Source organism: Dipodomys spectabilis, unplaced genomic scaffold, assembly GCF_019054845.1.
Source record: "Dipodomys spectabilis isolate Male_0828 unplaced genomic scaffold, ASM1905484v1 ptg000179l, whole genome shotgun sequence".
Classification (NCBI taxonomy): domain Eukaryota; kingdom Metazoa; phylum Chordata; class Mammalia; order Rodentia; family Heteromyidae; genus Dipodomys; species Dipodomys spectabilis.
The window spans coordinates 2,707,581-2,733,306 of record NW_024870856.1 but is presented as its reverse complement, the minus strand read 5'-3'; the positions used below and the strand labels follow the sequence as shown (position 1 = coordinate 2,733,306).

The 25,726-nt window shown below is 42.3% G+C and overlaps 1 protein-coding gene across 1 annotated transcript in view; it reads left to right on the top strand.

The window, feature by feature from the left end:
* Fbxl7 (F-box and leucine rich repeat protein 7) overlaps positions 1–20,754 on the top strand; it is a 354,587-nt gene extending 333,833 nt beyond the window's left edge. The window contains exons 3-4 of the mRNA XM_042695209.1: positions 14,855–15,466; positions 20,012–20,754. Coding sequence (XP_042551143.1) covers positions 14,855–15,466; positions 20,012–20,748 — 1,349 coding nt within the window. The 3' untranslated portion in view covers positions 20,749–20,754. The remainder of the gene's footprint in view (positions 1–14,854; positions 15,467–20,011) is intronic.
* Positions 20,755–25,726: the final 4,972 nt, after the last annotated feature.

Below are 25,726 nucleotides of genomic sequence, written 5' to 3'. Positions count from 1 at the left end.
AATACTCATTGGTTGGGAGAGTTTCGTCTGGTAGCTTTCAAGTTGGCTCTGCACAGTCCAGAGGCCACAGTCCAGTTACTTCATCGAGGACTCTACGTGGAAAAAAGGAGTCGGACTATCCTCGGAATTGAAGACCCAGGTGTCAGTGCTTCATGGGGGATTCATTGTCTCTCCTTTCAGATCTCTAGGTTCCAAGTAACAGGTCTGAGCAATTCTGATCTCAGCCCTGTGCTGTTGAGTAATACCCACCTACCACATGCTTGAGCTCAGGATGTCTTTAGCGAATCTACTAAGAGGGGAAAGCATGGTGGTCCACATACGGATGCCATGTGGGAGCTTTTTACAAGAAACCATGTGCCTAAGCAAGCAACCAGACTACATGGAGGAGCAGAGCCCGTGTCAGAAATCTGTGCATAATATTTCGGCAATAAAGACGAGAAAGGGACCTATCTAGGAAAAAGAAATGTTTCTTAAAAGATCTGATGCTAACTTGTTTTGGTGAAGGATTCTTCCAAATCACACCTATCTGGAAACCATTCTAATTCAGAGATTGGATTAAGGGGTGTAAGGTTGAGCATCAGATTGAAAGCTGATTTAGGTTCTCCTCATCCTCTTCCACTCTGGCATTCTTTGCTCCAGGATCACTTCACTTGTTATTCTCTTGATGTATCTAATTAGAAGACATATTCTTATATTTTAATATATTTCCAAGTTTAGAGCCAAATTTGTTCCTACTAGGTTATTCATCACTCAAATGTAATTACAAGAGACTGTTCTCTAACATGGTGAACTAAGTCACAATGGACTTACACAGAATTTACAACTCTGATGTGAATGCACAATGCTCTTTTTCCTTGTTTTGATTATGCAGCTCCAAGAAGGGTAATTATACACTCAGTGGATTTTGTGGCAAAAGTAGGTATTCCTTACCATGATGAAGTATTAGATAGCTTATGGTTGGAAAGGGTTCCTTCTAATTTTATTTTAGTCTTTGCATAATTCAAGTCATAAGAAGTAAAACTACTTCCAATGCTAAAAGAGATTTTGAGTTAAATTTTTTTCTAGGAATTTTAAGACCTATTTGCTATGTTGTGTGCCAAACATGACTACAAAGTTCCTCGATTCTTTTTTACTAAAAAAAATACCTCAAAATTTCTACTTGACTGTATTTGGGGCATTTTTAATAATGGAAATAATGTGTGATCTGAATTGCATTAAATACTATAATAGTTAGCACTGGATATTTCATCTACATTATTTCATATGACAGCATCAGCAAAGAGTCAAAAATCACCATTTGCATGGGGATGTTTTAATCATCTTTTTATTGTCTTAATGAGTGAGGCCCCATGAAGCAAACTTAATTATAAACAATGTTTTTTTCCTTCCAAATGATTTAACACTAGTTCCAAAGCAATAAAGTATTTATATTTTTCCCTATATTCAAAGGTGAAAGAACCACTTAATTTTATATTTTGTTCTTTTTATAAATCATATTAGGACACCTGAATAGAAAGAATTAACCTATTACTTAGAGATCAGCCTACAAATAATCTGACCCAGATTTTTTTTAAGTCTCTTTCAGCTGGGCACTGATGCCTCATGCCTTGTAATCCTAGCTACTCAGGAGGCTGAGATCTGAGGATCATGGTTCAAAGCCAGCCCAGGCAGATAAGTCCATGAGACTCTTATCTCCAATAAACCACTCAAAAATTGGAAGTGATGCATGGCTCACAGTGGTAGAGCACTAGCCTTGAGCAAAAGAGCTCAGGGATAGCACCCACGCCCTGAGTTCAAGTCCTATAACAAGCAAAAATAAAAGTCTCTTTTTACACAGTTCATATTGAATCTATGAAAACAATTTCTAACTCAAAAAGTTCATCTGGTTAACCCATAAGGAAGGACTCTAAAATATTTTTGTATCTTTGGCAATCTTTTACTAATCAGGCAGAAATATTTTAGCACCAGACAAATAGAATAGTAACAAGATATCTGGAAGAAAACTCAAGCCACCAGCCTTGAAATGTAATATCAAAGCAAGTACAAAATATTAAGTGCTAACCCACAATAGAAAACAGTATTGAGATTCCTCACAAAACTAAAAATAGAACTTCTTCAAGATCTAACCATACTACTTGGGGTATTTGCACAAAAGTCAACTTACTATAGAGATACTTGCATATAACTATGTTTATCATTAATCTATTCACAATAGCCAAGTTTCGGGACCAACCTAGATGCTTAACAACAGATGAATGGATAGAGAAAATGTGGTATATACACAATGAAGTTCTATTCAGATGTAAAGAAGGATGAACTTATGTCTTCAGCAGGAAAATGGGTGGAACTGGAGATCCACATGTTAAGTGAAATAAGCCAATCTCACAAAGACATGACATGTTTTTCTTCAAGTGTGGATATTAGGTAAATGGAAAGAAAAGGGAGTGGGGAATAAGGGAGGTAGCAGAGGGGTGAATATGATCGAAGTACATTGTATGTACACATGAAAATATCATGTGCATACACGAAAATTCATTGCTTTGTTTAATTAACACATGATAATAACAATTTTGTTGGTGAAGACTTTTTATAAAGTTCTGTCTAAGCTAATGAGAAGAAATAAAATGGTTGAGCTATGTGTCACTGTTAACATATGTGTTGAGAAAAGCCACAAAAAAGAACATGGTAAACAGGCATGGAAGAGACTGGAGTTATGTGGCAAATCTGTTGGTGTGCTATTAACCTCTATCCCCACACCAACCCACATCACAATGCCAGATTATAAGCTCATTGAAGGAATGGGAAGTGTAGTCAACTGGTAAATAAAGTGTCTATGCAGATGAGCTCATATTTACCATTCTATCTTATGATTAAGAAGAAGTCTTAAATTTGCTTAAAAGAGAACTAGAAACAAAGATTGTCTAGAAAAATGATCTTAAATTTGGACCATCTTCAATACATCAAGTGATACTATCTTCTCCAACCCTAACTTCAAGTGGTTAAAAAAATAATAATAATCTTGTGATAGGTCACCAGTGGCTCAGGCCTGTAATTCTAGCTATTCAGGAGGGAAAGATCCAAGAGATCTCAGTTCAAGACCATCCCAGGCTGAAAACATCCATGAGACTTCCTCTCTGAAATAAGCAGTGAAAACAGGTCTGGAGAGATGGATCAAGTGGTAGAGCATCATCTGAACAACCATGCCAAGCAAAAGTATCTGAACACATAACCCAGAAATAATAGTGTGTTAAGATATGAGTGCTTTGGAAAGTCTATGCAGGTATACATGCCAGAGAGATGTGTTAGATCTCTCAGTGTCCTGGATATAGCTAGTTTGCTTGGATTTCATTCCAAAAAAAACTTACTATTTACCACTCAAAATGAGAAGTACCTTATAGAAAGTATAACAATGTTTTGAAAACTAAGATAGTTAATCTCAACTGGGCCTGCAGCTCCTTTCCTTTTTCCTTCATTTGACAGTAAAGGAAAGAGAAAGCTTTCTCTGTGTTCTTGGTCTTCGGCTTTTCCAAGCATTTTAAAATGTTAAGAGGAAAATTGAATTACTGAGTTTATGTGTGTATGACACATAGAATAGGGCCTTGTATATAATAAATGCTTTATACAGAAATTTACACTAATATAGTTAAAAGAATTTCAACATTGGTGAAGCATATGTTATGAAGGAGATTGGGAATTCTTTTTGCTTTAGAAGACCTCTAATTAATTATCCTTCTTTTACATGGTCATAAGTTTAGTGAAGGTTTTATCTTTCTTCTCTTTTGAAGGTTAGATTTGTGAACCAGACTCTTGCTCCCTGTGGGGCTTTTTTTCTACAGTTAACTAAAATTGTTAAGTGTCTCTTTATTACAATCTCAGTTCAATGGTGGGCCATATACTACACTTGATCCAAACACTGGAAAATTGCAACTGTGCATGGAGAAATAGGGGTAAATTTAAAGCATGGTCCAACCATTAAAAATAGAAAACAATTAAGGCTACAGCTTGAAGGTTGATGATGATAGATTTCAAGTCCTTTCATGGAAATCGACGTGTTTCTTCTCTTATCAAGACAAGAGATGGCACATTGCCCAAGCCATGCAGAGCTATCTGCCAGCTTTCTTTTGGACAGAAAATAGAAAAATACTGCCTCTCCCCCAGTGTCAAGGAAAAGCCAGTTGTGGTTATTATTGTTGACATGGGAATCTTCCTCTGGAGAGAGAGAAGTTCCTGTCCTGTCTTAGGTTCTTACCTAAACTTCCAAAAAATGATCAGCAAAAACAATGCTATGTGATTGCTCATACCTGTAATCTTGGCTACTCAGGAGGGTGAGATCTGAGGGTTGAGGGTCAAAGCCAGTCCAGGCAAGAAAGTCTGTCACACTTTTTTCTCTAATTAACCACTTAAAACCAAGAAGTGGAGCTGTGGTACAAATGGTAGAGTATCAACTTTGAGCAAAAACAACTCAGGGACAGCACCCAGACCCTGAGTTCAAGCCCTGCGTATGCACATGCACACTTGCACACGTACAAACACACACACAGACACACAGACACACAGACACACACACACACACACACACACACACACACACACAAAGTCCTAAAATTCTAGTCCAATTTAAAAAAAAAATTTTTATTTCTTTTGAGTGTTGGTGTATCATGAGCATGTGTTCAGAGTCATGAATTTTCTGGAAGCCTGTCATACTCATTCTAAAAATATGCACTTTATTCCCATGTAATGCCTTTACACATAGTATAGCGTTATATTAGTCATTTAACAATTTTTTTGCAACTTCTTTATTGTGATTAAGTGATTACATAATTTCACAAATTTCACAGTATTGTGGGACAGTGATGCTTAAAGTCATATATGTATGTGTACATATGTACATACTCACTTATAATGTACTTGAATGAAATATTGTACTTTTTTGGGGGGAAAGGGGTCCGGTTGTGGGGCCTGAACTCTGGGCCTGGGCGCTGTCCCTCAGCTCTTCAGCTCAAGTCTAGCGCTCTACCACTTGAGCCACAGCCCCACTTCCAGCTTTTTTCTTTTTGCTTATGTGGTGCTGAGGAATTGAACCCAGGACCTCAGGCATGCAAGGCAAACACATTCTAACTTTCATAGGGCAAATTGTCTATCGTGGTCTATGAAGTTTATGAGTTCTATGAGCTTTGATAATACAGTTATTTCTTCCACATCAGGTGATATGTACATTCCTTTCCCTTTGCATAGCATCAGCTGTTCCCTCTTTCCTACTCGTTCCCTCCCTCCCATTACTGCCATTGTGTTGCTTAGTTCATTTTGATCAATGAGTATATAGCTCAGCGCTGTGGGTCACGCCTGTAATTCTAGCTTCTTTGGAGGCAGAAATATGGAAGATTGTGGTTAGAGGGCAGACTGAGCAAAAAGTTCATGAGAATCCATTGCTATCAATAACGCTTTCTGAGGATACTGTTAACATAACGCCAGAAACAAGGTGACACAGAACAAGAGGAGTTACTGTCTTGCTGTGCAAAGTCCTAAACCAAGGCATTGATACAGGGGTAGTAGAAGACCCTTGTTTGTTTCCAGTAGCTTCTGGTAGCCCCAGGAGTTCTATGTATAGTCCCAATATACCTGCCTATTTATCCTCACACACACTTCATCTTTCCCATGTCTATGTCCTGTGTCTTCTTCCTGTATCGCTGTCTTGTCTTTTGCTAAGGACACTGTCACTATGCTTTAGACATTGCTGTCATCCAGTGTACCTTGATAATAATCAGCTCTCTTCTGCATAGATCCTCCTTCCAAAGTTGTTTTATTACTAATATGTTAATTGTACACAGATGTTTCATTGTGCTATTCCTAGACATGCAGACTTTATAGCTTGATAAAAATGTACCTCCTTTATTTTTTCTCCTGATCTCTCCTTTCCTCTTTCCCCATTGTTTTGAGTTTTTAGTGGGTTCCATTATGACATCTTCATAATCATGATGTACTTTAATATTATCCAGCCCCCATTCTCCTTTGTGTTGGTGGTGGGAAATATACCCTTATTTTAAGAAGTTAACTCTAAATGCAGAGTGAAGACCTTGTCTGAGAGGTGGGAGCAGAAGGAAGACTAGAATTAAGAAAAAGCCAAAAACATGAGGAGAGTGAAGAGAAAGGGGCAATGTGGTGAGACCCACAGATAACCAAAAGGAAGGGACTGGGCAGCTGATGACCTACGAGTAGATGAGAGTTAGGATCCAAAGAATCCTGTGCTATTAGCCTTGGATGAGCAGTCAGAGCACCAGGAACAATAGAGATAACTCAGGGGGAAGTTTGTTTTGCAAATGGTATTGATAAATTCATTCATATGCACTCTACTAGAGATGCATCTAACACACTTGTAGGGAGAGGGCTAATACGCATTGTTCTGCAAACTCCCTACATGGATGGAATCGCTCTAATTTGTATTGCTTAAAGCGCCATTGTCCACATGTGGTTGCTGAACTCATGAAACAAGCTTATTATGCCTGAACAGCTAATGTTTAATATCATCACTGACTTTTTAGTAGTCACAAGTGCCTAATGGCTTCCATCTCATACACCACTGGTCCATCAGGTGCTTAATGTCTGAGCCAGACACAGACATGAAGAGAAAAAGAGTGCAGTCTGGACTAGACATTGAGTTTCAGGAGTCATTAACTTACAAGTACCTGAAGAGACCAGATGCTGAGAGACAGAAAAGAATGCAGGATGAAATTCTTGGGGCTACCAGCAGGTAAGAGGCTTGCCACGGAGAAGGGTCAGCAAGAGACTGCTGAGGGAAAAGGAAGAGCAGAAGAGAAAGAAGGCACCATTGCAGTGGCGGTGGGAGAACTTGAAAGGAGATTACAGTCCTCCATGTCACAGAAAACAGATTTTATTGAACAAATCAGGAGAAATGACTCACAGTAGGCAGTAGTCACATTGTGCTCTGACCATGTATTCTTTGTCTTCCCCCACTCCCAGACATGAAAGACGTATTAAAGGTTTGTGGAAGCAACAATACAGTAATTTACAAAGAAGTGAGGGCTCCAAGAAATCTAGGATGATATGTCCCCTGAAAACAGCCCATTGGAAGGGAGCCCAAAATTTCTTTCCCATGAAGAATGTCTTAAATGCCTCTGCTCATCACAGTATCACTTGTCAGAGGCTTTGCTTAGCTATTTTGTGAAAAGGGTGAAATTATTTCTTGTCTCGTGGCTCATGAGTTTCAGTGACTCCGTCCACCTGATGCAAATTGCATGTGGTAGAGGAGACATAGAAATCCAAGTTCATCTATCTTTACAACTCTTTGACCTCTACAGTGCTCCCCAAATTCAAGACCTTTATATTCTTCTGTCATAATCATTGCCAGGTATACTCACGACTTGTACCATTATTTGCTTAAAATGTGTTATTCTAAAAATCAGGTATACCATTTTCTTATTTGGAAAATGGATATTCCTGGCTATAAATAAATCATGCTTCAGTTAAAATGAATTATGACATACAGCACAACACAGAAACAAGTATGAGCCTTTGGCATCCACCCTGGTTTCGTTTTATCAAAATGGAAGATTAGGAGATGTTTAATGAGATTCTACTAAAAGGCTCCTCCACAGTAGATTCACCTTCTGCCTCTGACAAAAGTAGCTTCTAGTAGAAGTGTTTCAAGGACAAGTCATTCTACTTTCCATCAAGGAATACATAGTTCAGGCCATCTCTCTTTGTCATTTTTATAAGAAAAGGATGTTTCTGAGACATCACCAATTCAACACAAGCTTAAACCAAAAGAAATCTGGTGAATTATGAGATAGGACAAATATAGTTTCCAAGGCTATCTAATCTTTCTTCAGACATAAATTTCCTGAAATATCCTTTCTGGAAACTCAGTGTAGGCAAAATCCAAAGAAGCTTTTCTGTACATTGCACTGATTTTTATTTATAGCTTTTAGATCAACGTAGCTTAAAAGCTTCTTTAGCTAAGGGGTGAATATTCTCTTCCATGAGAGTTAAAGGCAAAATAGAACCTAGGTTTAATTTAGATCACAGTAAGATATTGGATAGCATTGAGGAACTGGTGTTAAAGTATAAATAAAGCTATACCTCAGACCAGATTGTATATGGTAGTATTTAGGAAATGCCGGTGTCACAAGAGCCAGGTGCTGGTGGCTCAAGCCTGTAATCCTAGCTACTCAGAATGGTGAGATCTGAGGACTGTAGTTCAAAGCCAGTCCATGAGACTCATATCCAATTAACCACCAGAAAGCCTGAAGTGGCTCAGTGGCTCAAAGTAGTGGAGCACTAGCCTTGAACAAAAGAGCTGAGGGACAGTGCTTAGGCCCTGAGATCAAGCTCCACAACTCACAGAAAAAAAAATCACAAGTCTTATACCCATACAAAGCTGTTCCAAGTGACTAGCAGAATAGTTGTTTTGCTTGCAGGAATGAGTCTTAGCCATCATTTGACCCTGTAGGTACTCCCAAATAACTCCTGTGTCTTAAAATAGACCCTTCCATAGGAAATGCATTTGTATAGAGAAGGCTAGCTTCTCTAGCTAAATTTCTACTAAATAGCAACTTGTGCCTGAAGTAAGTTCCAGGTTGCTTACCTGATCTGAACCACATTAAAAGAAAATATTTTTAAATAAAACAAGAAGATAAGAGATTGCTCAGAGTGTATTATTTTCTCACTAGCTAGGTTTTGTGGATCTGTTTTTCTAAGCTTGAGTTTGAAGCTAAGAAAAGAAACCTTGCTTTTTATGGCAATGATTCTTGAGGAGAAACACAACTTCTAATGGAAAGCATCTTGCACAAAATCTTGGTAATCAGAAGGAGGAAATTTAGGGTAACTTTGTAAATTTTGACTTTCAAAGCCCACGGTAATGTAAATAGACTTCCTGGAGTATAAACAACAGTGGTTTGAAAATAAAAACTTGTACAAAATAGTACAGCTCACTATTTGGACAAAAATGTAGTTAATAAGTGTGTGTAAAAGATGCCTTGAATATTTTTGATACTGTATTGTAATTACTGAAGATGTAAATTTTTCAGAACATTTAAATCATGAGAGAGGAAAAAAAGTTTTAGGGGTTTTTCTTCTAGAAAAACAGAGTTAATATTTTTTTTATTCTTAACACATTTAAAGTTCCCTGAGAACAAAACCCAGATTTTTCTAGCACAAATACATGAGGCTATTCTACATTATTATTAAGCCAGAATTCCTTGAACTTTAAAGCACTCCCTGTCTCTTAGCTTATTCAGCAGAAAATTGTCTTAATACACAAAAAGTACAATTTATTTATTTGATTTAAAGATCATCAAATGTACGTTTTGACAGAAGATCAAACGCTTCCCAAGAATTTTATTTTAAAAGTCTTCTACTAGAAGATTCAACACTCATTGTCTTCATCTTAAGATTTTTGAGAACTGACTTCTCCTGCTCTAAGAATTAGACAAACTTTTCTTTTCTTTTCTTTTCCAGGGCTGAGGACCAAACCCAGGGCCTTGCACGTGCCGGGCGGGCGCCCTTCCACTGGGCTAAACCCCCAGCCCCTAGCCCCTTAGACAAACTTTTCTATCCTTTACCATGTTGGCTTTTGTGTGATTTAGGAATATTCTAAACATATTCTGTTTTCTTTTTCCTAAAGGATTCCAAGAAATCGCATATGTCAGAGTCTATACTGTGGCAGTATTTTAATAGGGTAGTGGGTACAGAAAGGAGGTGGGGTAGGAAGATTTGGTTTAGGTTAAGTTAGTCAAATGCAATAGCTCCCTTCCTAGACTTCAGCTAGGCAGAAGTAAAATGTGTGTTAAATCACTCAGTGAATAAATGAATACTCTGTTTTCAACCTATAAATGTAATTCAATCAATGCGACCTACAGAATTTTAATATGGAATGCCTATTCCTCTATGCTTCTTTTCCTTATCAATAACTTTTCCAGCAGCCATTTTGTATACCTTCTTGCAGACATCAATGTGGGTTTTATTCTTTTTCTATCTTTAGGCTTTCCAACATCATTAGGAGACACAGGCCTCAAAGTATATGTTCTATAAAAATGTATGTGGTAATTTCTCTTTTAATTTTTTTTCATGATCTTCGGATTGTGTTAATACCTATCTTTCCTCAAGTTATATACATAAAATTAACATCTTTTCTAATTCTTGTATTTGACACTGATCTTTTTGGCACACATGGAATATTTCCCATGAAAGATTTCTTTCTTTTTTTAAAAAAAGTTATTTATTGTAAAGATGCTGTACAGAGGGGTTACGGTTAGATTTCTTCCTTTCTAAAGCTCAATTCATTCACCCACCTTCCTACAAAGTACAGGCATATATCTTCTAAAAGCAGAGCTACAGCAGGGTGCCTGTGATTCATACCTCTAATCCTACTACTTAGGGACCTGGGATCTGAAGGTCATGGTTTAAAGCCAGCCAAGCAGGAAGATCTTGAAACTCTTATTTCCCATTAACTGCCTAAAAGCCAGAAGTGAAGCTGTGGCTCAAGTGGTAGAGTGCCAGCCTTGAGCAAAAAGCACAGGGACAAGCCCAGGTTCTGAGTTTAAAACCCAGGACCAGCACATGCACACACACACACACACACACACAGAGCTACATGCTGAGAAATATATACTCGAGAACAAATACAAATTAAGATGGCTATATCCCTGGGCAACAATCTTTTGCTGTCCACTGTTGATTAAAACACCACTAGATGGTGCATGCTTAGGAGTCCCTGAACTCAGAGTTCATTATCAGTTTACGTGCTTATATTGAAAGAAAAAAGTTTGCTCAAAGACCGCCTACAAGCAGAGCAAGTCTTGGTGGATGAGGCCACCTGCCTCATGTACATTCTGGGATTTGAAAATATTTTATGGAACCATACTACTCTGTCAAAGTCTGGGCATTCCCTTTCCGATATTTCAGGTGACCTTTTTTTCCTCAAATAAAATGACCTAGAGTCTTTCATATAAACCAGAATATTTTGGGGGGGGAGGGGTCCAGTCATGGGGCCTGAACTCTGGGCCTGGGCGCTGTCCCTCAGCTCTTCAGCTCAAGGCTAGCGCTCTACCACTTGAGCCACAGCGCCACTTCCGGCTTTTTTTCTTTTTGTTTATGTGGTGCTGGGGAATCGAACCCAGGGCCTCATGCATGCAAGGCAAGCACTCTACCACTGAACCACCTTTCCAGCCCCATAAACCAGAATTTAAGAACAGTTACAAGCAGCAATTAATTTCATTCTTGACAGAAGCTTTTGGTCACATATATTTTGTCACTTTTGCTTGCCTGGCATGCATGAGGCTCTGGGTTCGATTCCTCAGCACCACATAAGCAGAAAAAAAAAAGCTGAAAGTGGCGCTGTGGCTCAACTGGTAGAACACTAGCCTTGAGCTGAAGAGCTGAGGAACAGTACTCAGGCCCAGAGTTCACGCCCTACGACCAGAACCAAAAATAAAATAAAAATAAAAACAAATATTTAACCTATTTTGCCACTTTTTGATAATCTCATTTTCTCCATTCAGAAATATTTTTGGTAGTATGGAGTTCTTCCATATTCCATTCATGAATATCATTATTTTAGGAAAGGGAAAGTTTAAAAATAAATGCAGTGTAATGGTTCATTTTTATATAAATGTATACAAAAGTGCATGGTGTGTCAAAATCAGCCCAGTGCTTACACCTTCCTGCTAAGGTCAAGTGTGATCTCATTTCAAGAGGAGAGGTAGGTGAGAAATTCACTTGAAATAAATATTCAAGCCTTCACATATGTTCACATACAAAATGTCCAAAGTTCAAATGTAGACAGCCATCTAATCTGATTGCGTGTGTCTTACCATCCTAAGGCTTCCCTGTTGGGCTGGGAAGGTGGCTCAGTGGTAGAGTGCTTGCCTTGCATGCATGAGACCCTGGGTTCAATTCCTCAACACCACATAAGCAGAATAAGCCGGAAGTGGCGCTGTGGCTCAAGTGGTAGAGCTCTAGCCTTGAGCTGAAGAGCTGAGGGACAGTGCCCAAGCCCAGAGTTTAGGCCCCATTACTGGGAAAAACAAACAAACAAACAAGGCTTTCCTGTCACCTCAGTGCTCTTTTTAATTCTCATCTCTTAAAAGTGTGTCTGGAATCTAGGGATTGAAGCCCCTGTCTCCAAGTTCTCAGAAAAATCATCAGGTAATTGTTCTGTTGGTTGAGCTTCTGGTCATCTGAAAGGACCAGAGTAACAAGAAACCATGGACAAAAAGCAGACTTGGCCTGTCTGGTGCAAATGAAAGCTTCCTCTGTGAGGCGCAATGAATTTAGAAAATGTTTGAACCTTGTATTTTCCTTATATCCAGATATATTCTGGTAGTCATGATATTTCCATATAACAAGTTGTATTTCTATAAATCATACCTAATGACATTAAGTGACTTCTTGACACATTGTCTGACAAGCCATGCATATTTTATTCAGATTAAAACATACTTGTAAACTTAATAGCTTGTCTAGCTAAGCTATATTGCTTGTAGATGCTTGAGTACATGTACTTCTTAACATCTGTAAATAAATTTTATATCAAAAAATACAAAGACGGATATTTTGTGATAACTTCTTGACAGAACTTCTACTAGTTAGTGTTTATTACTTCAACAAGTTTTGTGCATTTTATATTGTAAAAATACTGTACAGAGGGGTTACAGTTACATAAACAAGGTAATGAGTACATTTCTTATTGAGCATTGTTGCCTCCTCCTTTGTTTTTCCCCTATCATCCCTTCCCTCCCACCTCCTCAACTCCCCCCTCACCCTCCACCGAAGTTGAAAAGTTTGTACATCTCATTGTTAAATCCCTATTTGTCGGGTCTTTGTCCATCCCATGAAAGACAGACGGGGTCCGAGGAAAGGTAAGTGCGGCTGCTTGCCCGTTCCCCAGCCTCCCCGTTCCCCAGCCTCCCTCAGCCTGCAGCTGGGAGTCAAGTCAAGCAGGAAAAAACTCTATTAACACAGAGCAAGCCCTTTTTAAAGCAAAAAAGAGCGGGGGGCATGGCAGGGGAGGAAAAGGAACCAATCACTGTCAAGGTCACTCCCTAATGCACCTAAGCTTCCACTGGCTGGTTATGCACTGAACGTAAAGCAAATTGGGCTCTGCCCACTCTACTCCCTCTCAGCACCATCTTTATTGCCCATGTGCTCTATACCTATTTAAGCATTTTGTTTTTTTTCCCTTCTTATCCCCAAATTAGAGAAGTGTATATACAAGATGCAGGGCCCTGACATCAAATACAGTGAAAACAGGGGGTATAATTATATGATACTACTTATTCGGTGATAACTGTGTCCTTCCAAATGTTCTCTGAGGGTGCAGGACCCCCTATAGAATGAGCAGGAAGGAAGCAGTGCAGCAAATCTTAGGGTGTGATCAGAAAACAGAGACCTAAGCTGTCCCAGCAGAAGCTTTCCAAGCTACCTCCCCTCTTCGGAGCAGTGGAGAGAAGTCTGGAATTTCTCTTGAGAGTTTGCTGCTGTGCTGTGTGCAGGAGAGCAGGGAAGGTACCCCAGCTGCACCAGCACGGCAGAACGTTCCAGGGATTCAGAATCCCCATCATTTCCTGAGTGGATTCCTTTGACACTCAGGTATGGTTACTGGCAAAGAACACACACAGGTAAGCTTAGCAGTTGCATGAGGTCACTCTATCCCCATCAATGTTGGGAGTATGACTCAAGCAAAGATAATGTAACCAACACACACACACACACATTCACAGTAAGCATGTTTGTGCCTCAGGGAGCTAACTCTGTACAGGTTTCTGCAGGGCCCTGTTCAATGTCTTATCTTTCAAGAAGAATGGAATCTAGCCAAGCAAGAGAGAGATTTTAGGATCTTCACAACTGCTTAAATATCAGAGTTGAGAGCCTAAGATGGTCTTTCTTTCCTGGCTCCAAGTACACTGTTCATCAGCCTAAGAAAAATACTGATGCCAGAGGGGGTACTGTGATTATGCCTGACGTCCTTGTAGGTCTCAAGGTAGCTTGGATAGAAAACATAAAAGACCTCATTGGTTTATACTTAGGGCTCTCCTCAATGTTGTACTAATCATTGTCACAGATTCCAAAAGAGAGAGGTGTTTCTTTTTTTGTTTATGAGCAGTTTAAAACACAACTCCTATACCATGGGAGACAAGAATGCATCCCATTGTAAAATTACTATAAACATAGAATTATTTCCACCGGATTCAAGGCCTTTGATGTGCACCTGCTATGCTACAAACAGTGGAGTTTGTGGCCAGCACCCAACTATGAAAAAGACTTCATCATGGTCACAGATGAGGGTTTTGTATCGGGTTTGGGGATGGTTTGTTTGTTTGTTTGTTTGGTGGGTGACGGTGAGTGCTGTTGCCGTAGTAATAATGGTAGTGGGTAATAAGGAATTACCCTCCATCTCGGTGGCTTAGGAGTAGTTGGCCTTGAGGATCATGGGTCTGTTTCGTGTGGGGTTGCTTATTAACGCAGACTGACTGAGCCTGAACTTGAGCTGCAGTGTATCCGTGAGGAAGACAGGGAAGCCTGGCAGGTCTTTGGGGGGTGGTGGGCGGTGTCCTATGCACGTCACTCTGAGATAGCAATTATCAAGATATCAAATATCAGATATCAATTATCATTATATCAAGTTACCAAAGGTCAGATTTCAATTATCAGTATATCGTTATCAAATATCAAGATATCAATGAACAGTTATCAAGATATCAGGTGTCAATTATCAAGATATCAAGGATCAGATGTCAGTTATCAGTGTGTCCCGTTATCTAATGTCAGCTGTCAGTGACCCGGAACGCCTCCCCACGCCCCGCCCCCTCCTCACCCTCTGTTCTCCGTCCTTTGGCAGACTCCGACCTGAGCATGCGCACACTGAGCACGCCCAGCCCGGCCTTGATATGTCCCCCAGCCCTGCCAGGATTCCAGAATGGAAGGGGCTCGTCCACCTCGTCCTCGTCCATCACGGGGGAGACGGTGGCCCTGGTGCACTCCCCGCCCCCGCCCCGCCTCACGCACCCGCTCATCCGCCTGGCCTCCAGGCCCCCGAAGGAGCAGGCCAGCGTGGACCGGCTGCCCGACCACTGCCTGGTGCACGTCTTCTCCTTCCTGCCCACCAACCAGCTGTGCCGCTGCGCGCGCGTGTGCCGCCGCTGGTACAACCTGGCGTGGGACCCGCGCCTCTGGAGGACTATCCGCCTGGCCGGGGACACGGTGCACGTGGACCGCGCGCTCAAGGTGCTGACCCGCAGGCTGTGCCAGGACACCCCCAACGTGTGCCTCATGCTGGAGACCGTGGTGGTCAGCGGCTGCCGGCGCCTCACCGACCGCGGCCTCTACACCATCGCCCAGTGCTGCCCCGAGCTGCGCTGCCTGGAGGTCTCCGGCTGTTACAACATCTCCAACGAGGCCGTCTTTCACGTCGTGTCCCTCTGCCCCAACCTGGAACACCTCGACGTGTCGGGTAAGTGAGGCCGATGGCTTTCCCGCGTGCACTGCCCCCCCCACACACACACCCCACCCCCATGCATCCATCCACAGTGGGAGAGACCTGGCCGCACCTGTCCTTCTTGCTGGATGCCGCAGATGGGCCCGTGGCGACCCTCGTGGCCCTGAAATCAAGCCCCTCTAGGCCAGAGGAGCCCTGGCCTCCCATCCAGTGGTCTCCCACGCTGGCTTCCTGCTGGGAGTAGCAACAGACACATTGTCCCCGGCAATGTGTGACTTCATGGTTTTCTTGTTCCCAGAATGCTCACAGTGACTGCAAAGCAATGACAGAAAGCAAATGTAAAACTTTACGTAAATGGGAACCTGATAGCTAAGTCAACTTGTTGAGGGCTACCCTGACCTCCACTTGTTCCTGGTTGGCTATGTCTGAGCTGTAGCAAGGACTCTGCATGCGTTCTCTGCTGTTAGCTTGACGGTGCTGCAGGGAGAATAAAAGACTTAGCTATGGCCAGATGCCAGTGGCTCACACCTGTAATCCTAGTGACTAAGGAGCTTAAATCTGAGGATCGTGGTTTGCAGTCAGCCAGGTCAGGAAAGTTGATTAGACTCTTATCTCCAAGTAAGCAGCAAAAATAGATGGAGCTGTGTCTTGAATAGTAAGTACTAGCATTGAGCAAGAAAGGTCAGGGACAGTCCCCAGGTCATGAGTTCAAGGTCCAGGACTGACACGTACACACAGATAACCATAGGCTATGCGCAGGATGGCTTTGTCACTCCCTCAATGTTGAAGTAACCACTCTAGGGGAGTAGTGCCTTCTACTTTACCCCCACTCTTCTCCCTTCTGATAATTTCAGACTTTCAGATCTTTTCTTAAGCTGTATTCTCTATCATATAGTAAAAGGGCCAAGTCCATTGAATCAAATTTTAGATCATTTAAAAAAAAAAAAAAACCCGAAAGAAAAGGAAGGAAGGAAATCCCCACCATGACTTCTTTGCTTGAAAATCTCTCTCAGGCAGGAAGAATTAAAGCTGAGAGTCAAAGTTTGGCACCAGACAGGGGGTTCAGCCTGACTAACAGCCTTTCTTTATCTCATCCACTGCCCAGTCAAGAGACGAACATTTGAGAGACTGAGATGTGTAAGAGGCATCAGGGAATAACGGAAGTCCACAGCGCGAGGCTCAGCCTCAAGGGTTACTGGGGAGGAAACAGAAGTAAAAACCACTGTACAAGGCAAATAATCAGAAATCGGGATTTACAAGTATGTGAGGTAAATGATGCCCTCCAACAAAATCTGAGGTAAATCCGGCCCGCAGCTCGCTCTCTTTCAAAAACGGACATCTGAAATTGTTTCAGCTGACAGTCCATTACTTTTTGCAGATCTTCCCTTGCTGGAAGGCAGCCGGTTGCTCCTCTGCTTCAGCTGGCTTCAGGACAAAACCATAGTAACTGTGTGTTTGGTTAGTCGTGAGCAGCTATTGGCATAAAGCAACAGGAAATGAGGAGGGTTTCTTACTCCCCCGTCCCCAAGGAATTCTGGAAAGAGAAAGCATTGTGGTGTGGGAGAAACTCGTTTCTACACTTTGTGATTTGGGATAGTTCTCGAAGCTTTTTCTAAATGTTAACCCTACTTAAAAATGTTTTAGAACACAATTTACTTTCACAATCAAATCTACTGAACATTTTACAAACTCCACATTTATTTTTCTCAGGTTAGAAAAAAATATTTTAAATTTCCAGAGCCTGCCCCATCTTTGCTAAAAGGGCGTCCTCTGCGTTCTTCGCACAGACTGTGAGTAATTGTGGTCTCTCTTTGGGATCCTTTTTAAATTCCAAAATGATGAAACCACATGGGCTGTTTGGAAATGGAAACTCTAGCCACATGGTTCTCACAGCTGTTGGCATTGGTGCACTGTCATTATTAACCTGCTCAGAAGTCAGTAGCTGGTCCTCTCTGATTGGTCTATTTTGCTTCCCAAAGTAGAGATTTGCCCAGTAATAAGAGGAAACGGTGCATGAAATTTAAAATTAATGGAGGGATCTCCTTTGTATCATCTCTGCTCTTCATTTCCTACCGAATAATATTTGTCCACCCTACCCTGATATTAACGCAGACCCCTCCATGCTCTGATCCCAGCTGACCTTTCCAGGTTTACTTTCCATTAAATCCTTTCAGACACTTCTCAGTCCCCCTCTTGCTTTCTTGTCTCTCCTATCTCCCTTGTTTTCATGACCAAGACTCTAAATGTATCCAAACCATTTCTCTTTCAGCAATTCCTTTAGATCTCATCACTTCCAACACCTTGTTCCTCACTGGCTATATGCAAATCCTTTTCTAAAGCATAAATTCTATGGCTCAATGTGGTCATTTAGTACCTACACATACACACACTCTTATGATTTTTAAATTTTTTATTATAAAGATGATGTGCAGGAGTTAGTTTCATAAGTCAAGTAATGCATACATTTCTTTTTGGACAATGTCACCCCTTCCTTCATTCTCTTTCAGTTTTTTTCCCCTACCATCTCCATCCACAAGTGCTCATTCCCAATATACTTTCTACTGAGTACCAGTGCTACATAGAAGTCTTGACTCAGCAGTTGAGAGACTTAGACTATTTCTGAATGTTCAAGTGACATAGTCTCAATGAGCCTAAGATACCTCATCTTTTAAAAATGAAGTTAAAATTGAATGATTCCTCCGCTTCTCTCCATATCTATAATAGATGAATGTGTGAACTACCCATAAATATTACCTACATGATCCATGAAGCAATTTATTTTCTTTTTAGTCTAAACTCAACAAATCTAGAAGAATTGTGGTCAACCCAGTTATTGATATAAGATATTACAATCTTATCAAAACAGCTTACCACAACTAGACTAATCTTTCATTAAATTTGGGACTCATTTTTATAAGATGGGGTATATATTTTCCTAGACTAAATATCACATCCATTCCTGGAGTCCCACAGATTTGCTAGATATTCTTAAATAAAAATGAAATTGGAAACAAAATTACAGGGATAAAACTTTCATGTGATCTGAGTAAACAAAATGCCTTTGTAGATATCACAGATAGACAAATAAATTCAGTGTATGCAGGATTACAGCTACCCCATAGAAAGAAACTCAAATGAAATGGAGATTTCAAAGCTAAACTTTGGGAGAACAATTAGATCTCACAAAAGCACAGAGCCCTCGGCCTCCAGTGGGTCACATCTGTTTTCTGGTGTTGTACTGCACACTTCACTCCTTCTTAAAATTCTTGCCTTGGTAGCACGTGACCTTTGAACCTTGCTATTCTCAGGACCTGTGTTTTATCAGACTTTTCTGGGAAGCTTGCCAGGACGTGAGAGCAAAGTCCCCAATAACACTGTTGCATAGGTATGGAGAAGCCTGGATATTACAGCAAAGAGCCAAGGTGCAGAGGTGTCTGAAGTGAGTTATCTGACTGCAGAACTGCCACAGGGATTTGAGAAGTACAGAGAGAAAATTATATATAGTGAACCCCGGGTCCTTGTTGCCACGCCAGGGTCATGTGAAGCTTTGTCATCTTTCTTTACTGCTTTGGAAAGGAGTGAGCAGCCCAATGTAGGCATTTAGTGAACGGCTGAGCTTTCCAGGCTCCAAACCAGGTATTTATACATGATTTCTCACTTCTTCGCAGCTGCTTTGTGGGGAAGGTAATCATCCCCTTTTTAAATTTTCTTAAGGTTTATTTTTAGATGTTGTAATGTTTTCAATGGATATGAATAGATGAACCCATGAAGAGCGGGAAACAGAGTAGATGGAATATTTAGCCCAGATATTGTAGCTTGCCAATGCCAATTTTTCATATTACTAATAGGTTTGCTTCCATATTTACAGTTTCTTTTATTAGCTTGATAACCCTTTCTCCTGTAACTGATTTCTTGCCTTTGGGCCTATTGAGTGTTCTCTTGGTCCCTAATGCTCAACCAAATGTCTCTCTTTGGTATATATGTTTGCGTGCATAAGATATGCCCATATAATATATATATATATATATATATATATATATATATATATATTTGTTTACATGTAAAGTTCAATAGTTCAGTATATTATATATAAAAGAAATTTTGGATATGTATTTATACTGTATATTGTCTATATGTACAGGTAAAATTGCAATTGAGTAAGAGTGTACACTTCACGGTTGATGTGAAATATTTTAAGAGGAAAGAAATAGGATTATTTGCTCCCTGTCAGGCAACTAGTAAAGGATCTGGGGCATGTCCTTGGTCAGTCCTGACCCAGCAGAAGGAGGCTTGTCTCCAACTGTCAGATCAGCACAGGCCATCAGGTGACTGCCGGGGCAGCTGTGGTTCCTGTGTCTCCCCATGGAGGGGAGGGGTCAGCGCCCTCCTCCCTCCCCCCCAGGAGCGGCCTCGGAGGCCAGGCTGAGGAGTCGGGGATCCATCCATCCATGCATTCTGTCGAGGGGGGCCGTCCTTCCGGGGACGCTCCCCCTTCTCCTTCTCACGGGTCGCTCTGAGCCTTGTGCGTTTCTGTCTGTCTGTCTGTCTGTCTGTGCGCAGGGTGCTCCAAGGTGACCTGCATCAGCCTGACCCGGGAGGCCTCCATTAAACTGTCCCCGCTGCACGGCAAACAGATCTCCATCCGCTACCTGGACATGACGGACTGCTTCGTGCTGGAGGACGAGGGGCTGCACACGATCGCGGCGCACTGCACGCAGCTCACGCACCTGTACCTGCGGCGCTGCGTGCGCCTCACCGACGAGGGCCTGCGCTACCTGATGCTCTACTGCGCCGCCATCAAGGAGCTGAGCGTCAGCGACTGCCGCTGCGTCAGCGACTTCGGCCTGCGCGAGATCGCCAAGCTGGAGTCGCGCCTGCGCTACCTCAGCATCGCCCACTGCAGCCGCGTCACCGACGTGGGCATCCGCTACGTGGCCAAGTACTGCGGCAAGCTGCGCTACCTCAACGCCCGCGGCTGCGAGGGCCTCACGGACCACGGCGTCGAGGACCTGGCCAAGCACTGCCCCAAGCTCAAGTCGCTGGACCTGGGCAAGTGTCCCCTGGTGTCGGACACGGGCCTGGAGTGCCTGGCCCTCAACTGCTTCAATCTCAAGCGCCTGAGCCTCAAGTCCTGCGAGAGCATCACGGGCCAGGGGCTGCAGATCGTGGCCGCCAACTGCTTCGACCTGCAGATGCTCAACGTGCAGGACTGCGACGTGTCCGTGGAGGCGCTGCGCTTCGTGAAGCGCCACTGCCGGCGCTGCGCCATCGAGCACACCAACCCCGCCTTCTTCTGAAGGGAGGGACGGACGCATGCACGCAGCATGCACATACGCAGGCACGCAGGCACGCACGCTCCGCTCCGGGCCCCGCCCCCCGCGGCCCGGCGCCCACGCAGACGCCGGCCACGCAGAGTTCGTCGCGCCCTTCTTCCTGTTCTTGTTCGGTTGTGTGGTTTGTTGGTTTGTTTCTCAAAGCAGCATATGTAAGCACGGTAGCCACTCCTCACAGCAGCTCTCGGAAGGCCCTTGCTGGGAATCTGGCTGGCGCCTGCGCTCTCTCCCCTTCCCTCACTCCCTCCTCTCTCCTTCCCCCCCCCTCCCCCCTCTTTCTCCTCTCTCTCCCCCCCCTTTCCTGAGCAACAGAAGTGGAAATTAGGAAGGGGCAAACCAGATTTCTCATAGAGTAGTACTTGGGTCAGGCCCATGGTGGTTCATTTCTCTTCTCACAGATGTATCTCAAGCAGGCCGATTGCACTGTCTAGAAATCCTTTCTCCCTGACACCCCCACACCCCCAAGTTCCACACCCCTGTTCTCCAGACTCCACCCCCACCCTCTACACACACACACACACACACACACACACAGGAAAGCGACAGAGGCACCCACATAAAAAACATTCCAGCACTGCTCTTTAAACTGCTTGGTGGGCCTAAGAACTAAACCTCATTCCCACAGCAAGCAAATGTGACTTACATGTCAAGGCACTATGGTACACAAAGAATATTCATAACCTTTTGGTAAAAGTCTACAATGGCAGGCAGCATGGTGGACGGAGAGATTTGCAATGCTTTATTCCCCTGCTGTGCCACCAGCAGTGTGATTTGGAGAAAGGGTGTCCCTTCTCTGGGTTTCCGCTTCTCCCCATTGAATTAGAAGCCATCTGCTGGAGGGGTAGCTTCATGCCTGTTGAGGAACTGAAAGAGCAGATGCCAATAAGTGGGACTTTGGCAAGGAGTCCATAGACATTCACTTCTCATAAGACTGATTTGGTAGATAGACCAAGGAGGTCCTACCAAGCCAACATCAGTGCACAAAGGGCCCCGTATGTCCTTTGGCTCCAGTCCAACGGCCCTTCATGCTTCCTGGACGCTCTGGTTTCTATGCACAAGTGTTTTCAGCATCTCTTCCCTGCCACTCCATACCATCTTAGCACAGCGTGAGGAAACCTCACCACAGTAAAGCCACAGCCAGCTAGACTGGTCCCCAGCCCAGCTGCATCTCCCGAGTGTTTGCAAACAGGAGGAAAGGCCCCTGCAATGTTTAATTAACAAGTGAGGCCCAGGGGAGCACATGTTCCTCCCAGGTCTGCCGATCCCTCTCAGCACATGTGGCATGCCTTAGGCACATCTGTCCTGCAGCTGGCAGGGACACACGCCTTGCTTCTTTGTCATTCAGATCATGTCGTGACTCTGCTCATCTATTTATTTCTTTATGCATCAAGACTTCATCACATGAAGCCTGTTGGGGTTCAATTTAGAAGTGTTTAAATTGGGCAATTTGCCACTGTTGTGTCTCCCCTCAGCCCCTTCCCTATGGCCATCCTCGTGTCTTCCGTTAAAGAATGCAAAGCAGACTCCAGGGGTTTAAATATTGTTCACGTGAAAGCACCAGACAAATGGCATAGGGAACACACCAGTAAGACAGATGCCAATCCACCTACCAAGCACTTGGAAAAGCATTACAAAATAGGAGATCTGAGTGGATGGACTTTTTAAATGGCCCTTCTTGGCTAGAAATCAATGTGCTAGTTTCACAAAGGATGTAAAATCACATAGCCAGAAGAAACTCCATTGTTCATTTTCACAAAGCTCAGTTGTCTTTTGTTAGTGAACCTGACCTTTCCCAAATTCTCTGACCACACCCCTTCTCCATGACAGTCAAAACAGCTCAGCATGTCTTCTGAAAGAGTCCACCATCCAATCACAGAACTCCCTACATCTCCAAGCCTAGCACACTGAATTCACTTCAGATCAAGCTTGCTTGCCACTTGACAACTGCACTCTCACTGTAGGCTCCTGTGCATATGTTTGTCTTTTGTCAGGAAGGAGGACGTAATGTACTAAGGTGGCGTCTGTTCAGGTTTTTCCCTCCATCCCATGAAACATGGATTCCTGTCCCGTTAATATCACCGTCAGTCCACATATGCAATCAAGACTATGCACCATGCTTGGGGGAAAGAACATCGTTTGGCTCAAGTCAGTACTTAATGATAGCCGAGGTTTAGAACTATAAAAGAAGTTGACGGTAGAATGCTGCTGCTGTGTGACTTGTGACTCTATGTAATAAAGTTACAGAATTTCAGAATGACAAAATTGTCAGTGACCCTTGGTGCAAGAGTATTCCACAGAAAGAGCAGAGGAGTTTAAAAGAGCTCCACAAACCACTCCACTCACACTGTCTTTAGAGCCAGGAGACTCAAGCCGACTTTTCACACTGATGGCCCAGCACCTATTCCCTTTCTCGGTGTCTCCCTTCTCCCAGTCTCCTTCCAGCAGGGTGGGAATCTGTGACCAGGGCTGTTGGGGAAACCGCTCAGCAGAGTTTTAGAAACCAAGCAAATAGCCTCAAGGGGAAATATATCTGTTTTGAAACATCTTCCTTCCTGGCTCTGCTCAATTGAATGCTCATTGTTTTGTTGGTGTCTTTTTTCTTCAATTCTGATGTCCAAATCACTGCGTGCTGTATGACTCTAGAAAGCCTTAATTTACTACCACCAAGAAATAAAGCAATATGTTGGTAATAAAACTCAGCTTCATTTTTTAATACTCTTGCCAGAGAATAGTGGTGTTCAGCTGGGGACATTGAAAAGCAAGCAAGAAACTTGCTTCATGTGGAAAGATTCAAGCCAAGGCATGGCTACTGTTGACCCTTTCAAGTTGAATCATGCCTTTGCTACCCTCCAGGACCTTATGGTTGGGGCTTAAAATTGGGACGTTAGTGAGAAAACATAAACTGCAAATTCAGTGAGTGCTTTAAGGGCAAAAGTAATACGATAAAGTTCTTTCTCACATCTAAATTGTCACAGAGAAATTAAGCACAGGTGATGCAGTTGCTCAGTAGCAGGGAGTCATGGGGAATTCAGAGAGAAGTTAATTGGGAGACATTCTGAATAGATAATAGAAAAGGGAAGACAAATGTGGAAAGACATTTCACTGAATGTGCCGGAGGCCTGGTTTTCCCCTTCCATGTTGCTAGTCCATTGGTTTCTCCATTTTACTCTCTACATGGGAAGTTCTCCTGCAGTGATGAGAGATGCCATGGGTGATCAGGAATGTGTCCTTTGGGAACATTATCTAAACACAGATCCTGGTGCCTAAAAGCAGAGGTCCACCAAGTGAGGTACGAAATATTCTCATAAACATGCAGAGAAGGGATACTACATCCAGAAATGCATAGAGATACACTTATTTCTCCTTTTTCTCTTTTAGACGGCTCGTGTCTCCTAAAGCCACAGGTCTATCTTGCAGAGCCCTGTTGACCTCTTCAGCCTAGCAGGACAGCTTGCATTTTAAGCAAGATGAAAGAACATCTCCACTTGGGGACCATACAAGGCACATGACTGTCTATCAATGAAACAAATGTTGCATATGTGAAAATGGAGCTACGAAACTTGAGGGGATGGGTAAAGTTTATATGGATAGTGGGGAGTGGAGAGTGGTGGAAAGGGAGACACTAATCAAGATGCATTGCACACATGAAAGGACAAAGTTGAATTGAAACCTCTTATACAACTCTTTAGAGATAAGAAAACATTATCAAAAAAACAGATGTAGCATCACCTGCAGAGCTAGCCCAGGAGAGATTTCCTTTACAGATGCCAATCACATGGGCTACCTAGGAAATCTGTCTTTAAGCTGTTTAGTAAAGTCACTTTGCTTTATCCAGGTGTCTGAAGAATGACCTGAAGAACCATTTACAAAAATCATTGACATAAATATTTCTAGCTAGGCACTTCCATGCTATGAAATGGTTGCCTTTGTAGCTATTCAGCTACTGAATGTTACTCTGATGACAGCACTATGTCCTAATTCTATCCTGACCCACATAATGAGCCATATGTAATAGAGGCTGGACAATAAAATTATCTTTCTTCACAAAAAGTGGTTCATAACCATTTATGACCCTTTACTATAGGTCAGGAGCTCTAGCAGAGCTCTAGCTCTGGGAGAATAGTTGAATGTCCTTATTCTAAAAGGTCTTAGAACAAACAGCAGTGATAGCAGGTATTAAGTTGGTGGTGAAATATTTTATAAAGGACAACAATATTGATTCATTAAGCCAGAAACTATTTATTAAAAATCTAATATATTCTTCTGTCATAGGAATCTTGCTCTGACAGAATTTACTAAAATAATGTTAGGAGAGACATACAAAGTTTAGAATAACTTTTTAAGAGAAAAGGCCTTTGATCTGAGACTCTACTCTCTGACAAGTAGACATTGAGCAGAAAGTAACTATATTGCTCTTGACTGTCCAGAGCAGAACATGGAACCTACTCAGATAATATTTGATAAGGCTAATGAAATAATGGCTACTACACATAAATATTCTCAAAACAATAGCTATATCAATTATAAATAACTATATTACCTCTTGTTAGCCATATGGAAACAATAGCATATTGAGTTTTACAGACAATGCACAGACATGCCTATTTTATTGGATGGGAGAATTATGAGAACACAACATTGGAACCTAATTTCTTTGATAGACTATTGTAAGAGTTTTAGAACCATTTGTTGGTCCTCCCTCGAAAAACCAAACCAACAAACAAAACCCCAGCATAAGCAAAAATACTCCAAACCCAGGTTCCCTATGTCTGGGAATCTGCAGTCATAACTCTCCAGAAACTATCACAGAGATGGGATAAGTTCCCTCCTTAATAACCTTCGGATTTTTCAGCCAATATGCTCTGTGGTGTCATCTAAGTGTAACTACTTATGTCAGTTAAGATTAAAGTTTCTCTGTTCATACAGAGTCTTTCGCTGAAAA